This window comes from Fukomys damarensis, unplaced genomic scaffold (assembly GCF_012274545.1).
Source record: "Fukomys damarensis isolate Sample0158 unplaced genomic scaffold, DMR_v1.0_HiC HiC_scaffold_2, whole genome shotgun sequence".
Classification (NCBI taxonomy): Eukaryota; Metazoa; Chordata; class Mammalia; order Rodentia; family Bathyergidae; genus Fukomys; species Fukomys damarensis.
The window spans coordinates 23,034,468-23,056,501 of record NW_022900914.1 but is presented as its reverse complement, the minus strand read 5'-3'; the positions used below and the strand labels follow the sequence as shown (position 1 = coordinate 23,056,501).

The window sequence follows — 22,034 nt, the reverse complement described above, 5'->3', positions numbered from 1 at the left end:
AATATTCAAGAAATGAGAAACCTGTATGGTGTATCAAAATTGAGGCATATTTTCATTGACATATGCTTTATTCCTAGGAAAATGAATGCATACCTGAAAGTAATTCACTTGCTGTAGCTGAAGTGAGATGCAAAGCAGCAGCAGGGGACTTAGACTTTGTTTTATCATTTTGTAAGTATGAACCATTAGTTTTAAACTTGACAGGTATTGATTTTAGTTACTTTATGGGTATGCAGGGTAGCTCATGCAATGCAAGCAAGGAAGTTTGTACATTTTGTTAAAGTCAGATTGATAAGCCAGTTTGTGACTTGAACGCGGAGATAATTGGGAATTAATTTTAAATTTGGAACGACCTTGTAAATAACATAAGTGTTCAAAGAGTGAAGATTGGACCTGAACCGGAAGACTCGGGTTCTGCTTATAATTCAGCAGCTGACAGGTAACCCAGAGCAAGTTTCTTAACCTCCCTTTTGCTTCCATTTTCCTTAAATTGGGATAGTTCTGTCTTGGGCAAGGTATTGTGCAAATTGGTTGAGATCTTGTTGATAAAAATGCATCTATAATTTAACATCTATAATGAAGAAAAACATGGTGAGTTTAAATGATTTATCTGAGCTAGTTAGAGTGCTTTGAGCCAAAAGTAGGATCTTCTGACTTAATCCTTTCACCATAGCACATTTTATTTTATTTACTTTTTTGGTTTTTTTGAGACAGGGTCTCACTATGTTATTGAGACTGACCTGGAACTCACTAGACGAAGCTGGTCTCAAATTCACAGTGATCCTCCTGCCTCAGCCTCCCGAGTGCTGGGGTTACAGGTGTGCACCACCATGTCCTGCAGCACATTTTATTTTTAACAAATAAAATATTCCTTTAAGTCTTCTATTTTAAAAACTTTTTAATTTTAGTGCTGGGGATCAAACCCAGTACCTTCAGCTTGTGAGGCAGTTGACACCACTGAGCTAAATCCCTGGCAAGTCTTCATTTTTTGACATGACCATGATGTTAATTGCTAAGTTTTTGTCTCTTATGGAAAATAAGTCATTTGAAACCAAAATCCACAAGCATACCAATATTTATCTCCCTAAAATGTTAAAAGTTAACCTCTAATAAGTGCATAGTGTAAAACCAAGATTATTTTTACCTGTGTGTATATCTTTGAAACTAGTTCATTAATTAAAAATAGTTAATATTGTAGGGGAAAGGCAGTGTCCAATTTGAAATTGGTGACTCTTAGAGATACAGTATGAGTGAAAGTTTGTGTGGTAATGCTGGCTGCATTCTGAGCGTGATTTGCCCTCTCCTCTGTTTAATACATAGATTTTCCATACTGACAAGATGAAAACAGAAGCATTAGCACAAGAGTCTGGCCTCTTAAGGTGCCTACACGAGAGCTGCCTTTTCCTTTTATCATGCCATCTATTTCACTTTATTGTCAACCTCTTGATTTTTTCAACTTGTTTGTTGCTAAGGAAACTAGATCCTTTTTGTCAGCAGCCTTCCAGCTTGCTGAGTGAGATGTTTCTGGCTACCTTTTTAAGTGGGGAGAAAACTCGACAATATTCTGTGAAATGTTATTTTGAACAGTATAAAAATGCATTTTCAAGAAGTTGTTTAATAAATTTGAAAAAGGAAAATGCCAGGGACAGTCAGACTAAAGAATATTAATACTTCCTCCTGTCAATACCTTTCCTTCTGCTTGTATTTATGGGTCTTTGAAGCATAGTTTTGTGATTGCTGCTACTTGCTTTGGGCAGCTCTTAGGAAGGCACTGTGGGTTACCACATCACAAGGATGGATTTTCTTGCTCAGGCTTGTGTGGAGTACTTGACACATATTCCAACATGCATCTGTAGGCTTGAGGAGTTAAAGTTTTGATGGAGCAAAATTAAAGGTGGTAAGAGGCATGTGGTTGTGTCCACTGTAAAATTCCTTAAGTTGCTGAGTGCAAATCATTTAAAAAATTATTTTTTAGGCTTTTAAGTACTATGAAATCACTGAGAAATTTAAGCTCCTTTTTCAAGTGATCTATGAGTTGATCTAAAACAATTCTTGTGTGTGGGTTAATTTTTTAATTATACGTGAGTTGAGAAATAGCTTACAAATGATAGTATTTTCAGAATTTGCTTCTGTTGTGGATTCCTCTCTCATTCTACTCATCTTGTATCATTCAGAAGCTACTTTACATTTAGAGTGAAAAGATTAAATGAGTTACTAACAACATGATACCATTATAGTAAAATTGCAGAGAAAAATAAATTGAGGAAGTACCTTACAGCGAACTATGCCTTCTAGTCGTGCCAAAGGTTATGTGAAGAAGCAATATAAAAGCTGGGTGTGATGGTGCGTGCCTTAGTCTTGGCCCGTGGGAGACTGAAACAGGAGGATGGTGAATTGAAGACCGGCTTGGGCTGCAGAGTGAGATTTTGTCTACAAAAAGAAAATAGTATAATGCCTGAGTCTTATACTGAGGCAAATCAGACTTAAAATACCACTGTAGAAACATGCATGGTTGTTGACTGTTAAATAACAAAATGAGTAATATAGAAAACAAATACTCCAAGAAGTAAAATATCAATACAAATCAGTTACATAAAAGAGGTAAAGACTTATTTTATTATGGTTTTGTTAGGTCACTGATCATGGTGGAAAATGGGATGAGAAAGTATTAATGGTTCAGCAGAACCCAACAATACTCTTAGAATAAAAGTGTGTTTCCACCTTCTGTCTTTCAAGGACAGGTCATTTTAAGTCTCTATCTGTAGTGTTAGTGTCCAGTAATACCTGGCCTCACTTGTGTAACAGCATGATTCAAGTATACTGATGTGTTAACCATTACCATTTATATAAGTTTACATCACAAAAATGAAGAAAAAATGCTTTAAATGGATGGTGTGTGTTACAAATATGTACAGTGGTACTGCTTAATTTGTTCTGCAATTTTGGAAAAGATGGCCATGTTTGTGTGGGAAAGATGGCCACAGTTGTGTTTGTTATCTGATACAAAGTTTGCAAAAAAATTTTTTTGCCAGACACTTCTGTTCGTGAACCAAATTGTTTGCAAACATTAGCATTCACAAACTAAGGTACCACTATTTTATCACATTACCTAAGTAATTTTATATGAAAACATTTACATTTTAAAATAAGATTTCTCAACTGAAAGTAGAAAGGTATCAGAAAATATGTTATTAAATAAATTGATAATTCAGGGTGTTGTGATTGTTTGGTCTGAGATTTATTTGGTGCTTTTTTTTCTTTTGCAGTGAAATCAAATACATTGCCTCTGTCATTTAATTCTTTGAGAGGAAGCCTAATTCTAGGCTTTAAGAGGTAAGAGGAACAATTTAAGTGTTCTTTACTAGATTTGGAATAATTTGTCCTGTCCTTTTTTAGGGGGTTTTTGGTTTTTTGAGACAGGGTCTCCCTATGTAGTTGACACTGACCTGGAACTCACTATGTAGCTCAGGCTGGTCTTGAACTCACAGCGATCCTCCTGCTTCAGCCTCCCAAGTGCTGGGATTACAGTCGTGCACCACTATGCCGGGCTCTCCTGTATTACATGGAGAATGACAAACTTACTTGAAGTAACTTTTATCTTTTATATTTTTCCATTGATGTACATAGTTGAAATGAGTTTAAGTAGCCTTTTATATCATCTTTCCCGAGAAATGCAGATTTGGTAAAGATCTGTTTCCAGAAAGAAAATGCTGTTTGAAAATGACAAGAGTTTATAGTCAAAGTTACGTGTATTTTCAGTTTACTTCTGAGCACTTAATTACAGGGTGACTTTATTTATATAGTACTACTACCCTTCTCTGGGTGTCAAAGGAAACTTAATGATCTTTCCCTTCTTTATTTGCTATTTTCTGTTATTGCAATGAGAAACCCAAGACAGGCTAGCTTTCTTTCTCTCTCCTTCTTTCCTTCCTTCCTTCCTTCCTTCCTTCCTTCCTTCCTTCCTTCCTTCCTTCCTTCCTTCCTTCCCTCCTTCTCCTCTCTCTACCCCCTCTTTCTTTCTTTTTTTTGGATACATTGTGTCGCTATGCAGTTCAAGCTGGATTCTAACTCACTGTGTAGCTCAGGCTGATCTTGACCTCGGTGATCTTCCTTCCTCAGCCTCCCAAGTGCTGGGATTACAGACATGCACCACCACACTTTGCATCTAACTTTATTTTTAAAGAAATGTATTTAGCTCACAATTCTGGAGGTTCAAAGGCTTTGACTCAGCTCTGGTGAGGGCCCTCTTGGATGCAGCACATCATGGCAGATCACATCATGATGGAGTGAGGGTAGGAGGAAGAGATCACAGAACAAAATGGGAAGCCAGAGAGCAGTTTGGCGATTGTGCCACACTCTTAACAGTCTGGCAGGAGCCTAAGAGTCCTATAGCAATCCTGTAATCCATTCCAAAGTCTGGCCTCCAGTAACACAAGGACCTCCTTATCAGACCCCAATCTTGACAGTACCACACTGAGAACCAAGCTTCTAACACCTTGGGGAGCAAACTCAAAGCTTAACACTTTCCACTTCTGTTATTTCAAAAATACTCACAAAAAAGTTAAAAAAAAAAGTTGCCTACATACGTTTTATCTAGTTATCAGATCGATTGAACCTTGTCTCCTTTCTCTTAACAGTTTTGCTGTATATATTTACACATGGATACCTTTTTTTTTTTCTTTTTGCCAACCCATTTGTAGTTTTGGACATAACACAATCTCAGCATATATTCTTTAAGAATAAGATCGTCTGATATAATACATGATTCAGATTTCTCTAGTTTAAAAAATTTTTCTTTTATGCATGTTTTACTTTTGCCTGAAGATTCATCATCCATTTCATTTTGATTGCTATGTTCTCTAAATCCAGAACAATTCCCTTACCCTGTTTTGTTTGTTTTTTTACCACATTGATTTTTTTTTTTTTTAAATGAAGAGTTCAGGCTTGGTTTCCATATTTTGTAAATGCCTGATTTTTTTTTTTCTCATGGAGAATCAAACATTTTTAGCAAGAAGATCATAAGAGATGAATGAATAATACTCCTTGTGTCACATGAAGGTATGTCAGGTGTCCAGTATTAATGCCATCAGCTGTTTGATCATTTGGTTAGCTTTCCTTCAATATAACAAAATTCTTGAGATAATTTATTTATTTTAGCTTATGGTTTTAGAGGTTCCAGTTTGTGAGCGATTGGCCCCCTTGCTTTAGGCCTCTGGCAAGACAGCACATCATGCATGGTAGAACTATGCTATGGAATAGAGGTGATGACCACCTAGTCAGGAATCAAATGGAAAAGACAAAAGGCCTCAGGTCCCACAATAACCTTTTCAGTGCATGCCCCCAGCACCCCTCCTAAGGATTCCTCGACTTCCCAAGAGTGCCATCCTGGGGACCAGGCCTTTGACCACAAGCTTTTGAGAGACAGTCAACATCCAAACTATAGCACTAGGTTAAAGTGGTAATAATCCCCACACCTATTCCGTGCAAAAGAACCTCATCATTTTTGTACCTAGAAGAAATCTATGAAGTGATACTTGGGTATAATGTGTCTATCCTGTTCCCAAATCCTGTCACTCTTTGGTTTTAGCTATCATTGGAAACCCTTGTTCAATCAGTTGTTTAACCTTGGTGGTTGCAGTAAGAGTGATTTGTTTTATTTTGTTTTATTTTTTTGTGTGTTTTTTGAGACAGGGTCTCACTACGTAGTTGAGACTGACCTGGAACTCACTATGTAGCCCAGGCTAGTCCCGAACTCACAGCGATCCTCTTGCCTCAGCCTCCTGAGTGCTGGGATTACAGGCGTGTGCCACCACACCCGGCAAGAGTGATTTTTCTTACTTTGTCTTTTCTTTTGTATTTGTAATATTAACAATTTCTGATATTAATCCCAGTAGTTTTCATACTGTTCCATGGTGGAAGCACTAGGGTGTTCTGTGACACCTCCAGAACCTCTGTTGCAGGCAAGAAGAGGTAAAAAATAAGTAGGTTGAATTTTGTGTTGCTGTGGCACATGCCTCCCCTCCTTTTTCTTTTGTGGTACTGGAGATTGACCCCAGAGCATTTGTACTGAGCCACAACTCCAGCCTTTTTTGTTTTTATATTTGAGACAGGGTCTTAGTAAGCTGTCCAGGCTGGTCTCTCACTTGGGATCCTCTTGCCTTAGCCTTCCATAGTGCTGAAATTTAGACTTGTACTACCATGTTTAGCTGTTGCTGCCTTTCTTTACACAATGTAGTTCCACTCTTTTTAGCTATAGTTTTATGTACAAAGAAAATTCTATGCCTTTAAAAATAAAATTTATGTATAGAATACATCATCAATTAGAAAAAAATGTTATGTCCAGATTTTTTAAAAAACCCATATTGCCATAATTATGGAATGAAATGTGATAATGCTTTATATAGTTTTGAGGCAGACAGTGGAACCACTGAGCCAAATCCCCAGCCCTATATAGTTTTTTTTGTTTTGTTTTGTTTTTTGGGTACTGGGGATTGAACTTGGGACCTTGAGCTTGAGAGGCAGGCTGTGGAACCACTGAGCTAAATCCCTGGCCCCTATATAATTTTCATTGATGAAAGACTTGAGAAAGTTTTTCACTTAAACTTCTGGGTCATGGGTATTTCTTTTAACTTTACTATCCTTACATTTATTAGTCAGTTTCAGGGGCATGTGTTGTATTTCACAAATAGACTTTTTGTGATCCTTGTACCATAAAGCTGACCCAATATGACAGAAAAGAAATAATGTGTTCTGTTATCAGTGGATCTTTGACTTATGAACTCAATTTCATGAGGGCTGGTTGTAACTCAAGTTGGTTTAAGTCAAGACTATTTTTTCCATAAGCAATAGTAGAAGTACCCATAATGCATTCTGAACCTCCCAAAGCACCCCCTTAACTAACCTTTTCATAATAAAAGAGTTGTATAATGTATGCCAGAAACACCAATAATTTTCCAAATATATTCACCAAAAAGTTATAAAATGTGCCTGGTTTACCAGAAACAAAAATTTCATACTGTACTTACCATTAAAGTTGACATTTTTGGGTTCCCGGAAGGGAGAATTAAATGGAAGATGTTTAATGTTTGGAAATAGAGTCCCCTTCCATAAGAATATCAGGAATCTGGTTGTCTGGTATCCTTTCTGTTCTTTGCAGAATCTGTATCCCATTAAGACTTGCTTCTGATTTACCATGCATGTCTCAACCTTTTTAGAACTAAAAACTGGGCTAAGATTGTCTGTTTTTATCTTTTCTATAACACTGTTCTGTAGTATGATATAACATTGTCATAAAGCAAGTGAATGCACCGATTGACTTTTTCTTTGGGTGGGTCATCTCTATAAATGTCCTTTTTTTTCAAGATTTCCTTTATTCAGAAGGATTTTGCCACACTGATTGTCAATACTCCCCCTCCTCCTCAGAGAGCTCCTCAGCTGCCATTCTCTCTGTTGCTCAGCCAGAAGTTGCTGAAGATCCTTTGTAGACAGTTCCTCTGAGTGTTCCTCCACCAGTTCCTCAACATCACCACTGTGTACCTGCAAGCCTGTGGTCTCTGCTGTAGTGACAGTGTCCTCAACCCTGGGCTCAATTGAAGGCTCAGGCTGCTCTACACAGCCTTCAAATCTCCTGTAAACAGGCAGATCTCAGTGTCCTTAGACATTGGCCTGGTATTTCTCAGTTAACTCCACACTTGTGAGGATTCTGCAGTGTTCCTTCCAGAGCTCTAAGGGTTAAATTTCTATCTGAGACCATCTGGAAGCACTTCAGGAGCAATTCTTGATGTGTAGCTTCTTTAAAGTTAGCTATAACCTGCTGGTCCATAGCCTGCAGTAGAGGAATTGTATTAGGCGGGAGGAACTTGAAATTCTTTAGCCATTTCTTTTTCTAAATCTCATGGGTGAGCAGGAGCATTGTCCATGTTGAGAGCCTTGAGTTTTCTAGATATTTCTTAGTAGTAGGAGAGAGCTTCCCTGATCTACTGAGGAAAAAGCACTCCTCTTACCCAGGCTTTTCTGTTAGATCTCCTCATGACCCCTAGTCTGTTCTTCATGACTATGTTTTTTGAGTACTCTTGAGGTTACCACTCAAATTGGCACATAGCAGTAAGGTTAGCCTGTTCTTCATTGTCTTGTGGCCTGGAATTTTCTTCTCTTCCTGGGTAATGTATGTTCTGGGCATTTTTTTCCAGAAAAGGTCAATTTCATCACAGTTAAAGACTTGATAAGAGCAAAAGCTATTTCTCTGTGTCATTGTTTTGAAGTGATGTATGTAATTTTCAGCAGTCCTTTTATCAGCCCTGGCTGTTTCACCGCGCCTGCTTACACTATGAACCTCTGAAACCACCCCTTACCAGCATGAAATGTTTCACCATTATCAATTGTTGATGGATTATCCTTTACAAGAACTGCATTTATAGTCTTAGCTTTTTCACAAATTATAGACTTAGGGTATAATCTGCCATCTGCCTTTTGTTTATCCACACTAGTAATAACCATTCCACTTTGTCTGACACTATTGATCGTGACTTACTAATTTGAGTAACACCTTAGCAACATTAGCTTCCTTGTAAAAATCTTTAAGATTTTGAGATGGTGTGTGTACTGTACATGCTACACATACTAACATAATCGGTCACATGAAAACCACTCTTGCCTTTTTCCTTATTGTGATTGCTTTCTTTCCCTTCCTTTTCTTTGTTAGCTTGTTTTCCAGCTTTTGGGTTTTTTTTCTGCTTCTTCTTTTCTTTTTAAGGCAGGGGCTTAATGTAGTTCCACCTGGCCTTGAACTCACTATGTCTCTCAGGCTGGCCTCAGGCAGTCCTCCCTCTGCCTTCTTGTGGGGGAATACAGGTGAGTGCCACCACACCCGGCTTTGGGGCCATTTTGGTAACAGTAATGGTAGTGATTATATAAAGCACTGACCAATGTCGCATCCACAAATGAGCATCTGGGTTTAGACTGTTACTTATGTACACTTACATATGCTTTTCTGGTGACGTGAAGTTTTGTTTACAGTCACAATTTAAGACTTTGGTTGTAAGGTAAAACTAAAATTCTAGTGGCAACCCAGGTTGTTTCTATGTGAGGCTGGTAGTAACTCGAGGAACCACTGTATTTCTAGGTTAGTCTTTGAGCTTTAAAAAAAAAAGTATTTATTTTTACGAATAGGAAAGGTTTAATGGAGACTAGGAATAGCTCCTGAGAGACAGGAGGGGTCCCCAGTGAATGCTGCTGAGGTCATGTCTCTGAGAATGTTTTGTAGCGCAAAATCACCGAGATATTAGGAAATGGAAAGAAAATGTTCAAATGAGAAGGGTAACAAGGGGGAGGGAGGAAAGAAGTAACAAGGAAAAAAGTCAAAGGAAATAATAGAAGCAAAACTTTTCATATAAGAAGGGGAATAGGGATGGGAGGGAGGGGAGCAATGGGAAAAAAAGAAGCAAGATGTCATGTGCAGGTACAAATTCCCAGTGATGAATGTTGTCATGTATATCTAAAATGTACCAAAACATATTTTGCTTAAAAAAACAAATAAGCAAACACTTATCAAAAAAATTTTAAAAGAATGTAGAAAGAAAAAACCAAGGTGAGTCAAACTGAATAACCAATAAGATTACAAGAATAGCTGTTCAGCTAATATTTCTAATAGGGAAACAGGCATGTAGCAAGGGCATATAGATGGTATCATTAACCTTGGCTGATAATCTATAGTCTTAGTCTTGTCTTTATTTAGTTTTAGTTTTTAATAGTCAGTCTTAGTCTTAGAATTACTGGGTGTGAGGGTAGCTCACCCCTAGTGAGATAATGGTCTGTTTCTATGGGAAATCTAAAAAGGGTGGTACTGGTTACAGTATAATCTCAAGCTTACATTCATCTGGTCATAGTGTTTGGGCTCTGAGTGGCTTTCTGACTAAAGTGGTAGGCAAGGCTGGGGGTGTGGTTAGAAGTAGAGAGGGAGGCCCTGGGTTTGATCCTCAGCACCATACACAAAAGCAAAAGTATGTAGCCCTCCCTACCCTTACAGTCAGTGGACATCTGATTATTATCTTTAAATACTTAAGTCTGATAGCTATGTTTCAGGATAATTTTCCTTCGTTTGTCATTTACTTGTTACAACTCTAATTTTTGGTCTTTTTCTTTTCTTTCTTTCTTTCTTTTTTTTTTTTTTTTTTTTTTTTTTTTTTTTTTTTTTTTTTGGTTATTACGTTTAGAGTTTATTACATTTTTTTTTTTATACTTCACGTAACAAAAACCAAAAAGACAGACTTACTTCACTCATGCACCAAGTCAGTCACGTAGGAATCCAGGGAACTTTGTGCTGAGAGGCATTTATTCCTGGCTTTTCTTTCAATGAAAAATAAACATCTGTGTGTCATTAATATGGTATTTCCTTGGGGCTGGGGCTTTAGCTCAGTGGTTCCGGCGCCTGCACAAGGACCTGAGTTCGATCCCTGGTACCCCCCGCAAAATATATGGTATTACCTTAAATGTTGTAAAAAGCGTTTCTCAAAGCTAGCTGAATATCCGAATCACCTCCAGAATGAAGAAAAAAAGCACCAGGGCCCGGGATTTAGGCCAGTGGTTCTGCCACCTGCCTCCCAAGCGCAAGGTCCTGAGTTCTATCCCTGGCACACAAAAAAAGAAAAAAAAAGCACCAGTGCCTGCATAACACCCCTAAAATACAGAATTGATGGATGGTCTGGGTCCTGAGCTTTTTTAACTTTTCCATAGTCACAAAAGTCAGTCTTCTGCTGAGGGACTCTCTCCATGCCCAGATTTTAGTGAATAATTATTACTTTAATCACCAGATAGATGCATCTCTCTTGATTCAAAAATAAATATCTCAGGGGTATTCATCATTGTCAGGCACATAGCAGTTGTTAAATTTCTGAATGAACACAACCAGAAGCCTTATATACTTTTATATTTCCATCACTCTAGCAGATTATGAGCATAAGATTTCAAAAGATTTATGGGAAGAAAAGGAATAAAGTAGTTGGGATAATGTTTAAGGCAAAACAAAAATCTGTAAACATTTAAAACACATATATAAATAGATCAAAAGGTGAAAAAGTGTACAAAAGCATGCATGCAACGTTTAGCAGTTGAAAGTTCAGTGAGTTTCCAAATATTCTTCACATTCTTAAATTTAGAAGCAAAGTAACCCTAAACAACTAGTTCCTTAGCTAATAGCCACAAGCACAAGACCAGATTAAGTTTTCATTGAAAAGAGAATTACAGGTTATTCTTGATGATCACAGCTTAGTTTTCAGTATTCAAGTGAATAAAATTTTAGTACAATTATGATAATTTTCTCAGTTGTATTTAAAAAGAAAAGATTGTTTCTGGTTAAAATATGTGGTATCCCCTACTGTTATGTCCTCTCAGTTAAGATGTAGGAACTTCACAGTCCCACATGATAAAACAACTATTCCGGTACCTTTTCACATAATATGTTAATGCTGTGATGTTTTTAAATTTGCTGTCACTCTTGGTAACTTTCAGTACTTACTTCCTTCAGTAGCCTACACACACTTAAAACTTGATATTTCTCACGTAGTGCATGTTCAGAAATTAGGCAACCTAAGTCATGATAAGGAGAAGAAACAGTAATAGATTCTGAATAAGGGCATTAATATCTTTTTTTCTTTGTATTTTACAATAAGGATTTTGTGGCCTCTTTTAATTTTTTTTTTTTTTTTTGTACTGGAGATAGAACTTGGGACCATGTGCCTTTGAGGCAGGCGGCAGAACCACTGAGCTAAATCCCCTATTTTAATTATTTTTTATTCTGAAGAAAGTAGACTAATGCATGGAGTCCTGACCAAGGCAGATACATTTTTTCATCTGTATACATTGTCATTCAGTTTGGTTCTTTTAACATCTTTAAATATTCTAACTTTTCTTTTCTGGAACATAAGGATATATTAATAATAGATGTTTTTATGTCCTTTCTAGTGATTCTTTTATCTGAGTCATTTCTGGGTCTATTTCATTTGGTTAATTTTTCTTACTATGGATCACTTCTCTGCTTCTTTGTAGTTTTTTATTGGATGTCAGACCGTATGGACTCTATATGGGTGGAGGCAGAATCTTTTTTTCTTTTCTTTCTTTCTTTTTTTGCATCCCTTTTAATATTTTAAAGCTTTGTTCTGAGACAGCTACTTGGACGCTCTTCTCTTGTGCTTGCTTTTATGCTTTGTTAGGCAGGACTGGGGCAGCTTTTAGTGTAGGATTGTTCCCACTAACTGGGTTTGAGGCAATATCCTGGGTACTATTTTGAACTTTGTGTGAGTTCTGGGAATCACTCTGTCTGCCCTTATTGGAAGCATCCAAGCAGGTCACAAGTTGTTCCTAGACTTGAGTATTTCTTCCCACACTTGTGCTCATCATTACTAAGCTACAGATGGAGGGCAGCCCTCTCCAGATCTCAGAGGATGCTCTGCCCAGGTCACCTCTCTCAGGCACTCTACCCTGTGAGTGCTGGCTTCTGAATTCCCATCTCAGGGATCCACTGGGTTCTAGGTTTTCTCTTTTTGTACGGGGGCCTGGAAATCTCCAGATAAAAAGTTGAGGCAATCATAAGGGTTCACCATGCTGATTTCCTTTCTTTCATGTGTCACTGTTTTCCACTGCCTGATGTCCAGTGTCTGAAATCATTATTTCTGGTTTTCTTTGTGTTTGAAGTTGGGACAGACCCAATCCCTGTTATGTTCTATCATTGCTTGGAAGGTGCTCTTTTAGTTTAAGGATGTGATGTTATGACAAGAATCTCTAAGACCACCCTCAGGTCCAGTGATTTCTTAGGGACTAAACAAAATTCAGCAAGTCTTCAATCTTATATTCTCCATTAAGATTTTTTACAGGATATAAGGTACAATATGGGGCAAAGTCTATAAGAAACTAAACACAGAAGGCTTCCAGGAGTCTTCATCCATCAGTAGAGTCACACAGGACATGTTCATTCCTCCAGCAATAAGTTGTACTAATTAATATATGAAGTATCTATCTGGGGAACTCACCTACCTGAGCCTGAGAATCCAGGGTGTTTATTGCATCAGTTCATGAAGGTACCCTCTACTTTGCATGTACTGTGATTTTAGACTCCCAAGAGGAAAGCCGGTATTCAGCCTAAACTAGTAAGCACAGCAAGCCATTCTTATTTAGGGAATGATGGGCACCCTTCTGAAATCTTAAATTCTCGAATGCCTGCTAAAGGCCAGCCTTGCAAACAGACCTTTTTGAGGAGATCAGTTTCTAGATTGCTGTTTTAATTTACTATTGTGCAGATGGACAGAACTAAATGAGGGCTTTGGCAGTGGAAATAATAAAGGATGTGTAAGAAATTGTGGAGGATAAATTTACAGGGTATAATGATTGTGAGTATTAGAGAGAATATTAACCAAGATAAAGAAAGAGGACTAGATTACTGTTGAATTTACTAGTTTTGAGGTACCTCTATTTTCCATAAAGTGCTGTATGGCGGAGATTAGACTTGGATTTGGATATAGTTGTCACCAGCTGCAATTTGGGTACCACTAGCAAGGTGGGTGTGAAGGCATTGAAAGAAGCAATCTAGGGCAATGATTCTTAAATCCTTTGAGCCACGGATTCCATTGAGAATTGTTGGAAGTTTATCATCTCCCCTAAAACTGCATATGATAAAATTATAACTAATTTAATGGAGTTTGTGAAGTACTTCCCTCTGTGTAAACACTTATTTCAGAAATTCAAATTTTCAAAAAGTGCCCTCCATCCTTTTATCTGTATAGTAAAAGACATCTAATAAAGGTGTTTTTTTTTTTTGTACCAGGAATCGAACTCAGGTCCTTGTGCTTGCAAGGCAGGTGGCAGAACCACTAAGCTAAATCCCGAGTCCTTTTTTTTTTTAAAGCAGAAATGATATCATACTTTACATCTTGCTTTAATACCTAGTTCAATACTTGCAGAAGACTCCAGAATAAGAGTATACTGTAATTTTTCAGTCACTCCCCTATTGTTGGACTCAGTTTGCTTCAAATTTTTTTTGCCACTACTGAAAAAACCAGAATGCCACATTAACACATTCATAACAGGGCCATATTTCCTGTGTCTCACTGCTGCCAGGTGGCTTCAGCCACCATTGGTAAATGTATGACTGTAGTACTTCTACCACCAGTGTTAAAAGCTGCTTGATGGGACAGTCACACATGTACCACCAGTGGTTCAAGTGGTGGGAACATGTTAAAGTGTGTGTGTGTTATTGAGGGGGACAAATCCAGTCCCTGTTACATTTAGATGTTGCTGGGAAGGGGCTGTCTTTTAGTTTAGAGATGATGTGAAAAGGATCTCCGAGACTACCCTCAAGTCCAGTGATTCCCTAGGGGTATATATAGTTTTTTTCCCGTTAACTAATAGAAGCTGGATAAAGGCTATTGCCATATTACTTTCCAAAAGATGTTTTATTAGCTCATACCGGTAATTTCACACATCTGGTAGCACTGTATGAGAGTATTCATTTCCCTTTACATTGTAATCCTTTTTAAATCTAGTCAATATATGAGAAATTGTGGCCCAATGTATAATTTATATTTTATATCATTCCTGACTGTCAAACATCATTAGAACATACGTCATCTGCTTATTGGCCATTTGGATTTCCTCTCCTATAAAATACCTATGTAAGGCTATCACCTGTTTTCTATAAGGTCATCTGCTTTTACTTATCATTTTGTAAGATTATGTATGTATGTATGTATGTATGTATGTATGTATTTATTGGTTTTTTGAGACAGGGTCTCACTATGTAGTTGAGACTGCCCTGGAACTCACTGTGTAGCCCAAGATGGTCTCAAACTCATAGCGATCCTCCTACCTCAGCCTCCCGAGTGCTGGGATTACAGGCGTATGCCACCACGCCCAGCAAGATACTGTATTTATTGTTTGATTTTTTTTTTTTTTGAGACAGTGTCTCACTATGTAGTTGAGACTGACCTGGAACTCACTATGTAGTCCGGGCTGGTCTCAAACTCACAGCAATACTCCTGCTTCAGCCTCCTGAGTGCTGGGATGACAGGTGTGCACCACCATGCCTGGCAGTTATTTGATTTTTAAGGTCTAAGGGCGGGGGTGTTATTTTTGGTTCGTGGTTTGTTTTTTGTTTTGGTTTTTTTCCTTGTTGTAGAAAGGAGAAGGAAATCTGTGGATAACATCCTGGGGAATTAATGAAAGGAGTCATTGAAGAAAAGGAAGCGAAGAGGTAGATTGGGAACCAGTAGAATCAGTAGGGAAGAAACCAGTGAATTAACTAGTATTTATATTTTTATTTGAAAGGCCCACACCCAGGAGCCTCTAATGTTCTTGCTATAGACTTAATAAAAATAAGTCTAAATTCTTCCTTTTTAGAAATGTTTTTAAATATGTAGATTCTAAAACTGTTTTGCTGATTACTTTTCATATAGATGAAGTAAAATTTCAAATTGTGATGGCTTGGTATTTGTCAAGAAAATATGTGTATAATTGGAAACCCCTGAAAATTCAAAGCATAATTGATGTGATTATAGTCCTTTATCTCAGCATTAATGTAGCCAAGCTCTTTCATTTTATGTCAAATCAAATAGTTTATCTCTTTGTCAGCACATTCAATGAGACAGTTACTTTTTGAGCTTCTTAGGGTCTCATTATAAGCTAGCAATGGTAGAATTGGCTGAATGGCCAGGAGAAAGCTAAGAGTAGATTGGCATTGAATCACAGGTCAACAGTGTCACTGCTAGTAAAGTCCACATTAGCACACTTTAAATTCCTAGACTTGCTAGCACGTATGTGATTCACAAAAAGAGTGCAACATGTAGAGTAAGTGTCTACTTAATGGTACCAGTAGTAGCAGAAGGTCTAGGGCCTAGTAGATAGTAGTTCTTAGCATGTTGACTGCAGCCTATATTGACTCATTTATTTTTATGCTATCCAATAATATTTTTAAATATATATATATATATATTTTAAAATTTATTTTTATTTATTTATTTATTTTTGGTACCAGGGATCGAACTTGGACCCTTGCATGTGAGAGGCGGGTGGCGGAACCACTGAGCCACACCCCCAGCCCTATCCAATAATATTTTTGAAAAACTATTTTCTTTGTATCTTTAGAGAGTAGTATTTAAGTGGAAAGCTAGTATTTCTTTATGTTGATAAGTTCAGGAAATGGTAGTTGAATACCAATCAAGTGTAATCCATCCTGGAGTTTTCCATTTTATAAAATTATGGTGTCTGTTAACATCTAAAGGCAAAATCACCTATAAAAAACAATGTGAATTCAAGTTTAGTACTGGGAATCTAACTCAGGTCATCGGGTTTGCCAGGCAAGTGATGTGCCACTGAGCTACATCCTCAGCCTGGGAATTTTTACTTTTGACATTCCCCCTCCCCTTAAAAACAAACAAACAAACAAACAAAAAAAACCAGAAACAACAAGTCCAGGGACATTTTAAAGGGTGTTTAGATCTGACTGATAAGTGAATTCTCATGTCAGATCCAGGGCAAAATGATGTCTAGAGTGAATACAACTCTGCCCTGATAATAGCTAATAGCAGTAGTTGAACAAAATTCAAATGAAAGAGAGGGTATGCACTTTATATATACTGCAAATTCTACCACCAGAAGTATTGAGTGACTTTTAAGTCATAATGTTACTGAAATTATTTCAAAACATGGCTGAGAATATAATGTACCTGAACAAAAATTGTTTCAGAATTAATGTGGAGACACAAATCTTTAGTACATAGAGAAAGAGTTTTGTTGGGCTGGGGATTTAGCCGAGTGACACCATGCCTGCCTTGCAAGCAAAAAGTCCTAAGTTCGATTCCCCAGTACCAGGAAAAAAAAAGAGAGCTCTGTCATTCACATGGAAAGACTTTCTGGCCCAATGACAAGTCTGAATCTGGCAAATGGGAGTCTGTATGCTGAAGTGATTCTCTCTTCCATATGTTAATAAAAATCAAGTTTCTGATCCTAAAACAACAAATAATAGCTCTATTGAAGTCATCAAGTTTAGTGCCAGATTTTTAAGGTCCTCTGTATTTCAATTGTTGAGTCGCTCACTGATGACAGCCTGACCTCATCAGAAGTGATAGATAATGGAATGATGTGTTTGCTTGATCTTGGATATTGTAGAAAATGAAACAAAAGCTTAAGCAAAAGATATAATGATGAAGTTCTTCATTTTGTTTGTTTTCCCTGCCTTGTCTGGCAAGTTAACATTTTGTTTTTGTTTTTGTTTTTGTTTTTTTGGTGTTTTTTGTTTTTTTGTTTTTTTTTTTTGTTTTTCTTGAGCTAGGGTCTCACTATGTAGTTGAGACTGACCTGGAACTCACTATATAGCTCGGGCTGAAGTCGAACTCACAGTGATCCTCCTGCCTCAGTCTCCCAAGTGCTGGGATTGCAGGTGTGTGCTACCACGCCCAGCAAGTTAACATTTCTATTTTCTACTTTGTACAATAGAAAGAAAAAAGTCTGGGTGTCTGTGATGCTTTGTCCATACTGTGAAAAGTTTGTTTTTGTAGTAGGCACTATGTGTGTCTATTAAGTAGATTTAAAAAGTTCTGAGTTGCCAGGTGTAACGCACATGTCTATAATCCCATCTGCTTGGGATGCTGAAACAGGAGGATCACAAGTTCAAGGCTAGTTTGGGTGGTCTATCTATCTATCTATGTTTTTTAGTTTTTTATTTTATTTTTTGAGACTGGGTCTTGCTTGTGCAGCCCAGGCTAGCCTCCACCTCATGGCAGTCCTCCTGCCTCTGCCTCCTGGGTGCTGGGATTATAGGTGTGCACCACTGTGTCCGACCCAGATTGAGCAATTTAGTGAGACTTTGTCTCAGGGTAAAATTAAAATAAGGGCTAGGGATGTAGCTCAGTAGTAGAACAGTTAACTGCCTAGCTGTGTGGCTCTGGGTTTGATCTTCAGCACTATGGTGAAAAAAAAAAGTTCTGCAGAGATTATTTTCATTTAGGGTCTGTTTGGGGAAGAGTTCACATTGCTGTATTAAATTTCTAACAGTGCTATTAGAGATGCCCAGATTTGTAAACCTTATCTTTAATAGGGCTAAAATATTAATATTTGTGATATTCCTTCTAAATTCATAATCTGGAGTTATGCTATTAGTATTTTCTTCAGACTTGCTCTTCTAAGATTAAAAAAAGACATAAATTAGATTTAGACAAAACAGTGTCTGTTTTCCAGATTCTGATTCCTCAGAAACTTTCATTGTGGGCAGAGGGAAAACAAGAATTAACCTGTTAATCAAATAATAAATGCTAAGGCTCATAGCAGATAGATTGGATTCTGAAGATCTTCACTGTTTTGATAGTTATATCAAAACTTGAACTTGGAAGTTTTATTTATTTTTTTATTGTGAGCTACACTGAACTCATCCATAAATGTGCTAAATCAAAAAGAAAATGAAAACAAACACCTCTTCCTTGCACCTGAGTTTAGGAAAGTGGGTATCAGTGGTATCTTAGAAGCCTGTGTGTATCCCTTGCCTGGGGCTCCTTGACGCCCTGCCTTGCATGTGATCATTCCCTTGCATGTGTTCCCAGACAGTATGTCATTAACTTTTTTTGTTTGTTTGTTCTTTTGTTTTTTGTTTTTGGTATCAGGGATTGAACCCAGGTCCTTGCACTTGCGAAGCAGGCGTTGGAACCACTGAGCTAAATCCCAAGCCCTAATATGTCATTAATTTTGAAAGAATAAATACACTGGTGAACAGATACCCACCAGTAATGAAGAAATACTACTGCCTTTATTATATTTAGTCTTCCAAGAGTATATAATCCAAACAGTCTCTGCATCAGGGTCTGACTTCATTTTCTTCTAAAAGTTAAAGCCCCTTCCAGAGAAGTCAGTGCAAAAGGTCATGGGTGAGTAATGAGCAATTTATAACCAAATAGTAGGCATCTGGCAGAAATATCAGCAGATACTCAAGCGCTTTCTGCATCTAAGCTCACCATGGTCTTTCTTGATCTTTTAGGAGTAAGTCAGAGTAGAACACTTCAGTGGGTGAAGTGAATATCCACAGCTAGTCAGTCCAAACAGCAAGGCATGAAGAGGAAAGTATTTCATCAGTACCTGGTCAAAATAATACAGTACTATAGATGCATTGATACTGTAGTTAAAAATGTATAGTGACAGGCACTTATGATGGCCAGTGATGTCAGATTTAAAAAGGCCTATGAATTTTTGTGAGTTGTATATATTTTATAGATACTCTTCTTTGGTAACTTAGTTATGGTCCTAAGAATGAATTGGTTGCTAAGCGAGGAATTGTATATAATATGTACATTACAGTATTCAGAACAAAGAAATGTTCAAAGAAATGTCCAAAGAAACTGTTGATGACTTTACATTTATTTGCATAGTAGTGCCTACATGCAGAACTCAGTACTGTACTGTACAGTACAATCAGCAAAAATTACAGAACTGTATAAACAAGGTGTAGATGGGTCTTACATCTGAACAGTGCACTTTGATTATGAGTCTTAACAGTTAAACAGGTAGGTTGTTAAATGAGGGATTTCTGTATATTTACCTTGTAAAAATACCATGAAAACATAATTTGTCATCTTAAAGTTTAAAATCAACAAAGCTTTCTAGGTATCAGACATATGAAGCTTACAGATGATACACGACTAGTGTTCGTTTATCCTGTTTTGTAAATGATTTCTTATTTAAATAGGAAAAATTTGAGTCACTCATTCTGTTTTGCTTTCTTTGAAATAATTCCAAATTTATAGAAAATTACTATGTAGTTCAGAAAACTCATGTGTATACCACATTCACCAACTTCTGGCATTTTGCCACAGTAAATACTTCCTCCACACATCTGTTTGTCTATCATTTCAAATATAAAAGTGTATTTTTAAAAAATTATCTGAACTTGTTTTATATATCACATCCCTTTACCCTTTAATGTATTAGTTTTTTGTTTGTTTGTTTCTTTCTTTCGTTACTGGGGATCAAACTTGGGACTTGGTACTTGCAAGGCAGTTGGCCAAAGCACTGAGCTAATCCCCAGCCAAATGTATTAGTTTGTAATACCATGGAAGACGGATATTTTTGCACAAAAACAGCACAGATAACAAATTCAAGAAACTTAACATTGCTGAGATATTAGTTCACGTTCCAGTTTGATCAATCATGTCCTTTTTAGCATTTCTTCTCTTTGGATACAGAATCCAGTTCAGGTAAGGGTGTTAGTTATCATTTCTGTTTAATTTTATCTAATCTAGAATAATTCTTCAACATTTGTCTTATGGCATTAACATTTTTTGTGAACGCAAGTCAGTTATTTTTTTAGAGAATGTTCCTCATAATGGTTGCCCTTGATTAGATTCAGGTTATACATCCCCAGCTCAAATACCACATTAGTGATAATCTGTTTTTTCAGGAAATTACATCTAAAGGCACACAGTGTCCATAAGCAGCTAATTAGTAATGTGAATTTTGATCACTCAGTTAAAGTATTTAATTTCTCCATTATATAGTTACTATTTTTTCTATTACAAGTAACATGTCTGTCAGCAGACACTTTGAGATCATGTAAATGTCCTAGTCCATCAAACTTCAATCTCAAAGTTTTGGAATGGTTCTTTAATGATACTTACTCAAATTAGTCTTTATTTTGAATATTCATAGTGAGGGGACCTCTTTCTACATTACATTGTCCTGATAACTCAGCTTCATTTTCCAAACATATATTTACTTTTTTATTTAAAGGCGGTGATTTGTACACATTACATAGTATAATTGCCAGTGCATTTTAACTTAAAATGTTTTTTAAAACCTCTGGGTTTATTTTTAATACTTTGCTGCCCTCTGCAGGTCTATGAATATAAATCTTTGGAGCGAGGTGAGTACTTTTACGAATGCAAATCATAAGCTGTATGTAAAAGTCCATTAAAAGCAAAAGTTTTATACATTATGCTGTTCTTCCATAAATTAATGGATTTAAAATCTTAGAAGTGTTAGTTGTAAAACAGCAGGAAATTTGTCAATGAAAATAGCTCTTGACTTTGTCCTAAATTTTACTGTTTGAACTTTTCCAAAAGAATACTGTTAAAATTGTTACAATGACATTTGAGCCTTATTTATTTTGAGGTATGTTTGTATATATATTTGTTTGTGTTCCTATATATGAATGGGATGCAGACCAATTTTATATGGCTACCCTTTTGAACAGTTAACTGGTTTTATACAGGAAGTATAATTATGAACTCCAGAAATATTTTTTTTTTTTTGGTACTGGGTATTGAACTCGGGCCTATGCGCTTGCAAGGCAGGTGATGAAACCACTGAGCTAAATCCCTTGCCCTTCTGGAAAGATTTTTTTTTTGGTAAAGCATAATAAATTTTACTTCTCCATCAAGTCCACCATGGTGGAAAGATTTTTAACTTTTAAAATTAAACAATTGGAATTTTCAATTTAAATGTTTAAAATTTTTGATTTCATTCAGTTCTTTTTCTAGCATTAGTTGAACTGCTACTCATACTGTATAGTCATATCTAATTTATGGGGGTTATTTATATCTAGAAGTAATTCTTTTTCAACTAGCGAGATTTCCAATCTGTTTCAAATTTGGCATTAAATACTTCTGTAATACATCTGATATATAGCTACAATTTCTGGTAGAATTTGTGTGTGTTGATTAAAGGAGTTTGTAGTTAAGAATAGTTTTGGGTTTGTTTGTTTTTTAATTATTATTTCTGTCTCCCTACCCTCTGAATTGCATTAACTGCAGCATAATTTTCATGGTGGCCTATGATCAATTTTGCCTAATTTTCCATTATAGCTAATAAGTATAATAGAAATAAATAACTGCAGTTTGAGTTAACATTGACAGTTGTAAGACCAGATAAGCTTAGTTGTAAAATACTCATAAAGTTAGAATAGTTAACCTATAACATTTTGTACAAGTCAGTATTGTAGGTTATGTAATTTTGATCCTAAAATATCTTTGAATTCTTTCAAATTAAAAATTTCTGTTGGAATTAATATT

General features: G+C 36.6%; 1 protein-coding gene across 1 annotated transcript in view; it reads left to right on the top strand.

Moving 5' to 3' along the window:
- The window catches only part of Lrpprc (leucine rich pentatricopeptide repeat containing), a 108,653-nt gene that overhangs the window by 31,534 nt on the left and 55,085 nt on the right, over window positions 1–22,034 (top strand). Inside the window, exons 13-15 of the mRNA XM_010611499.3 lie at window positions 78–171; window positions 3,267–3,333; window positions 20,860–20,887. Of these exons, the coding sequence (XP_010609801.1) occupies window positions 78–171; window positions 3,267–3,333; window positions 20,860–20,887 (189 nt within the window). The remainder of the gene's footprint in view (window positions 1–77; window positions 172–3,266; window positions 3,334–20,859; window positions 20,888–22,034) is intronic.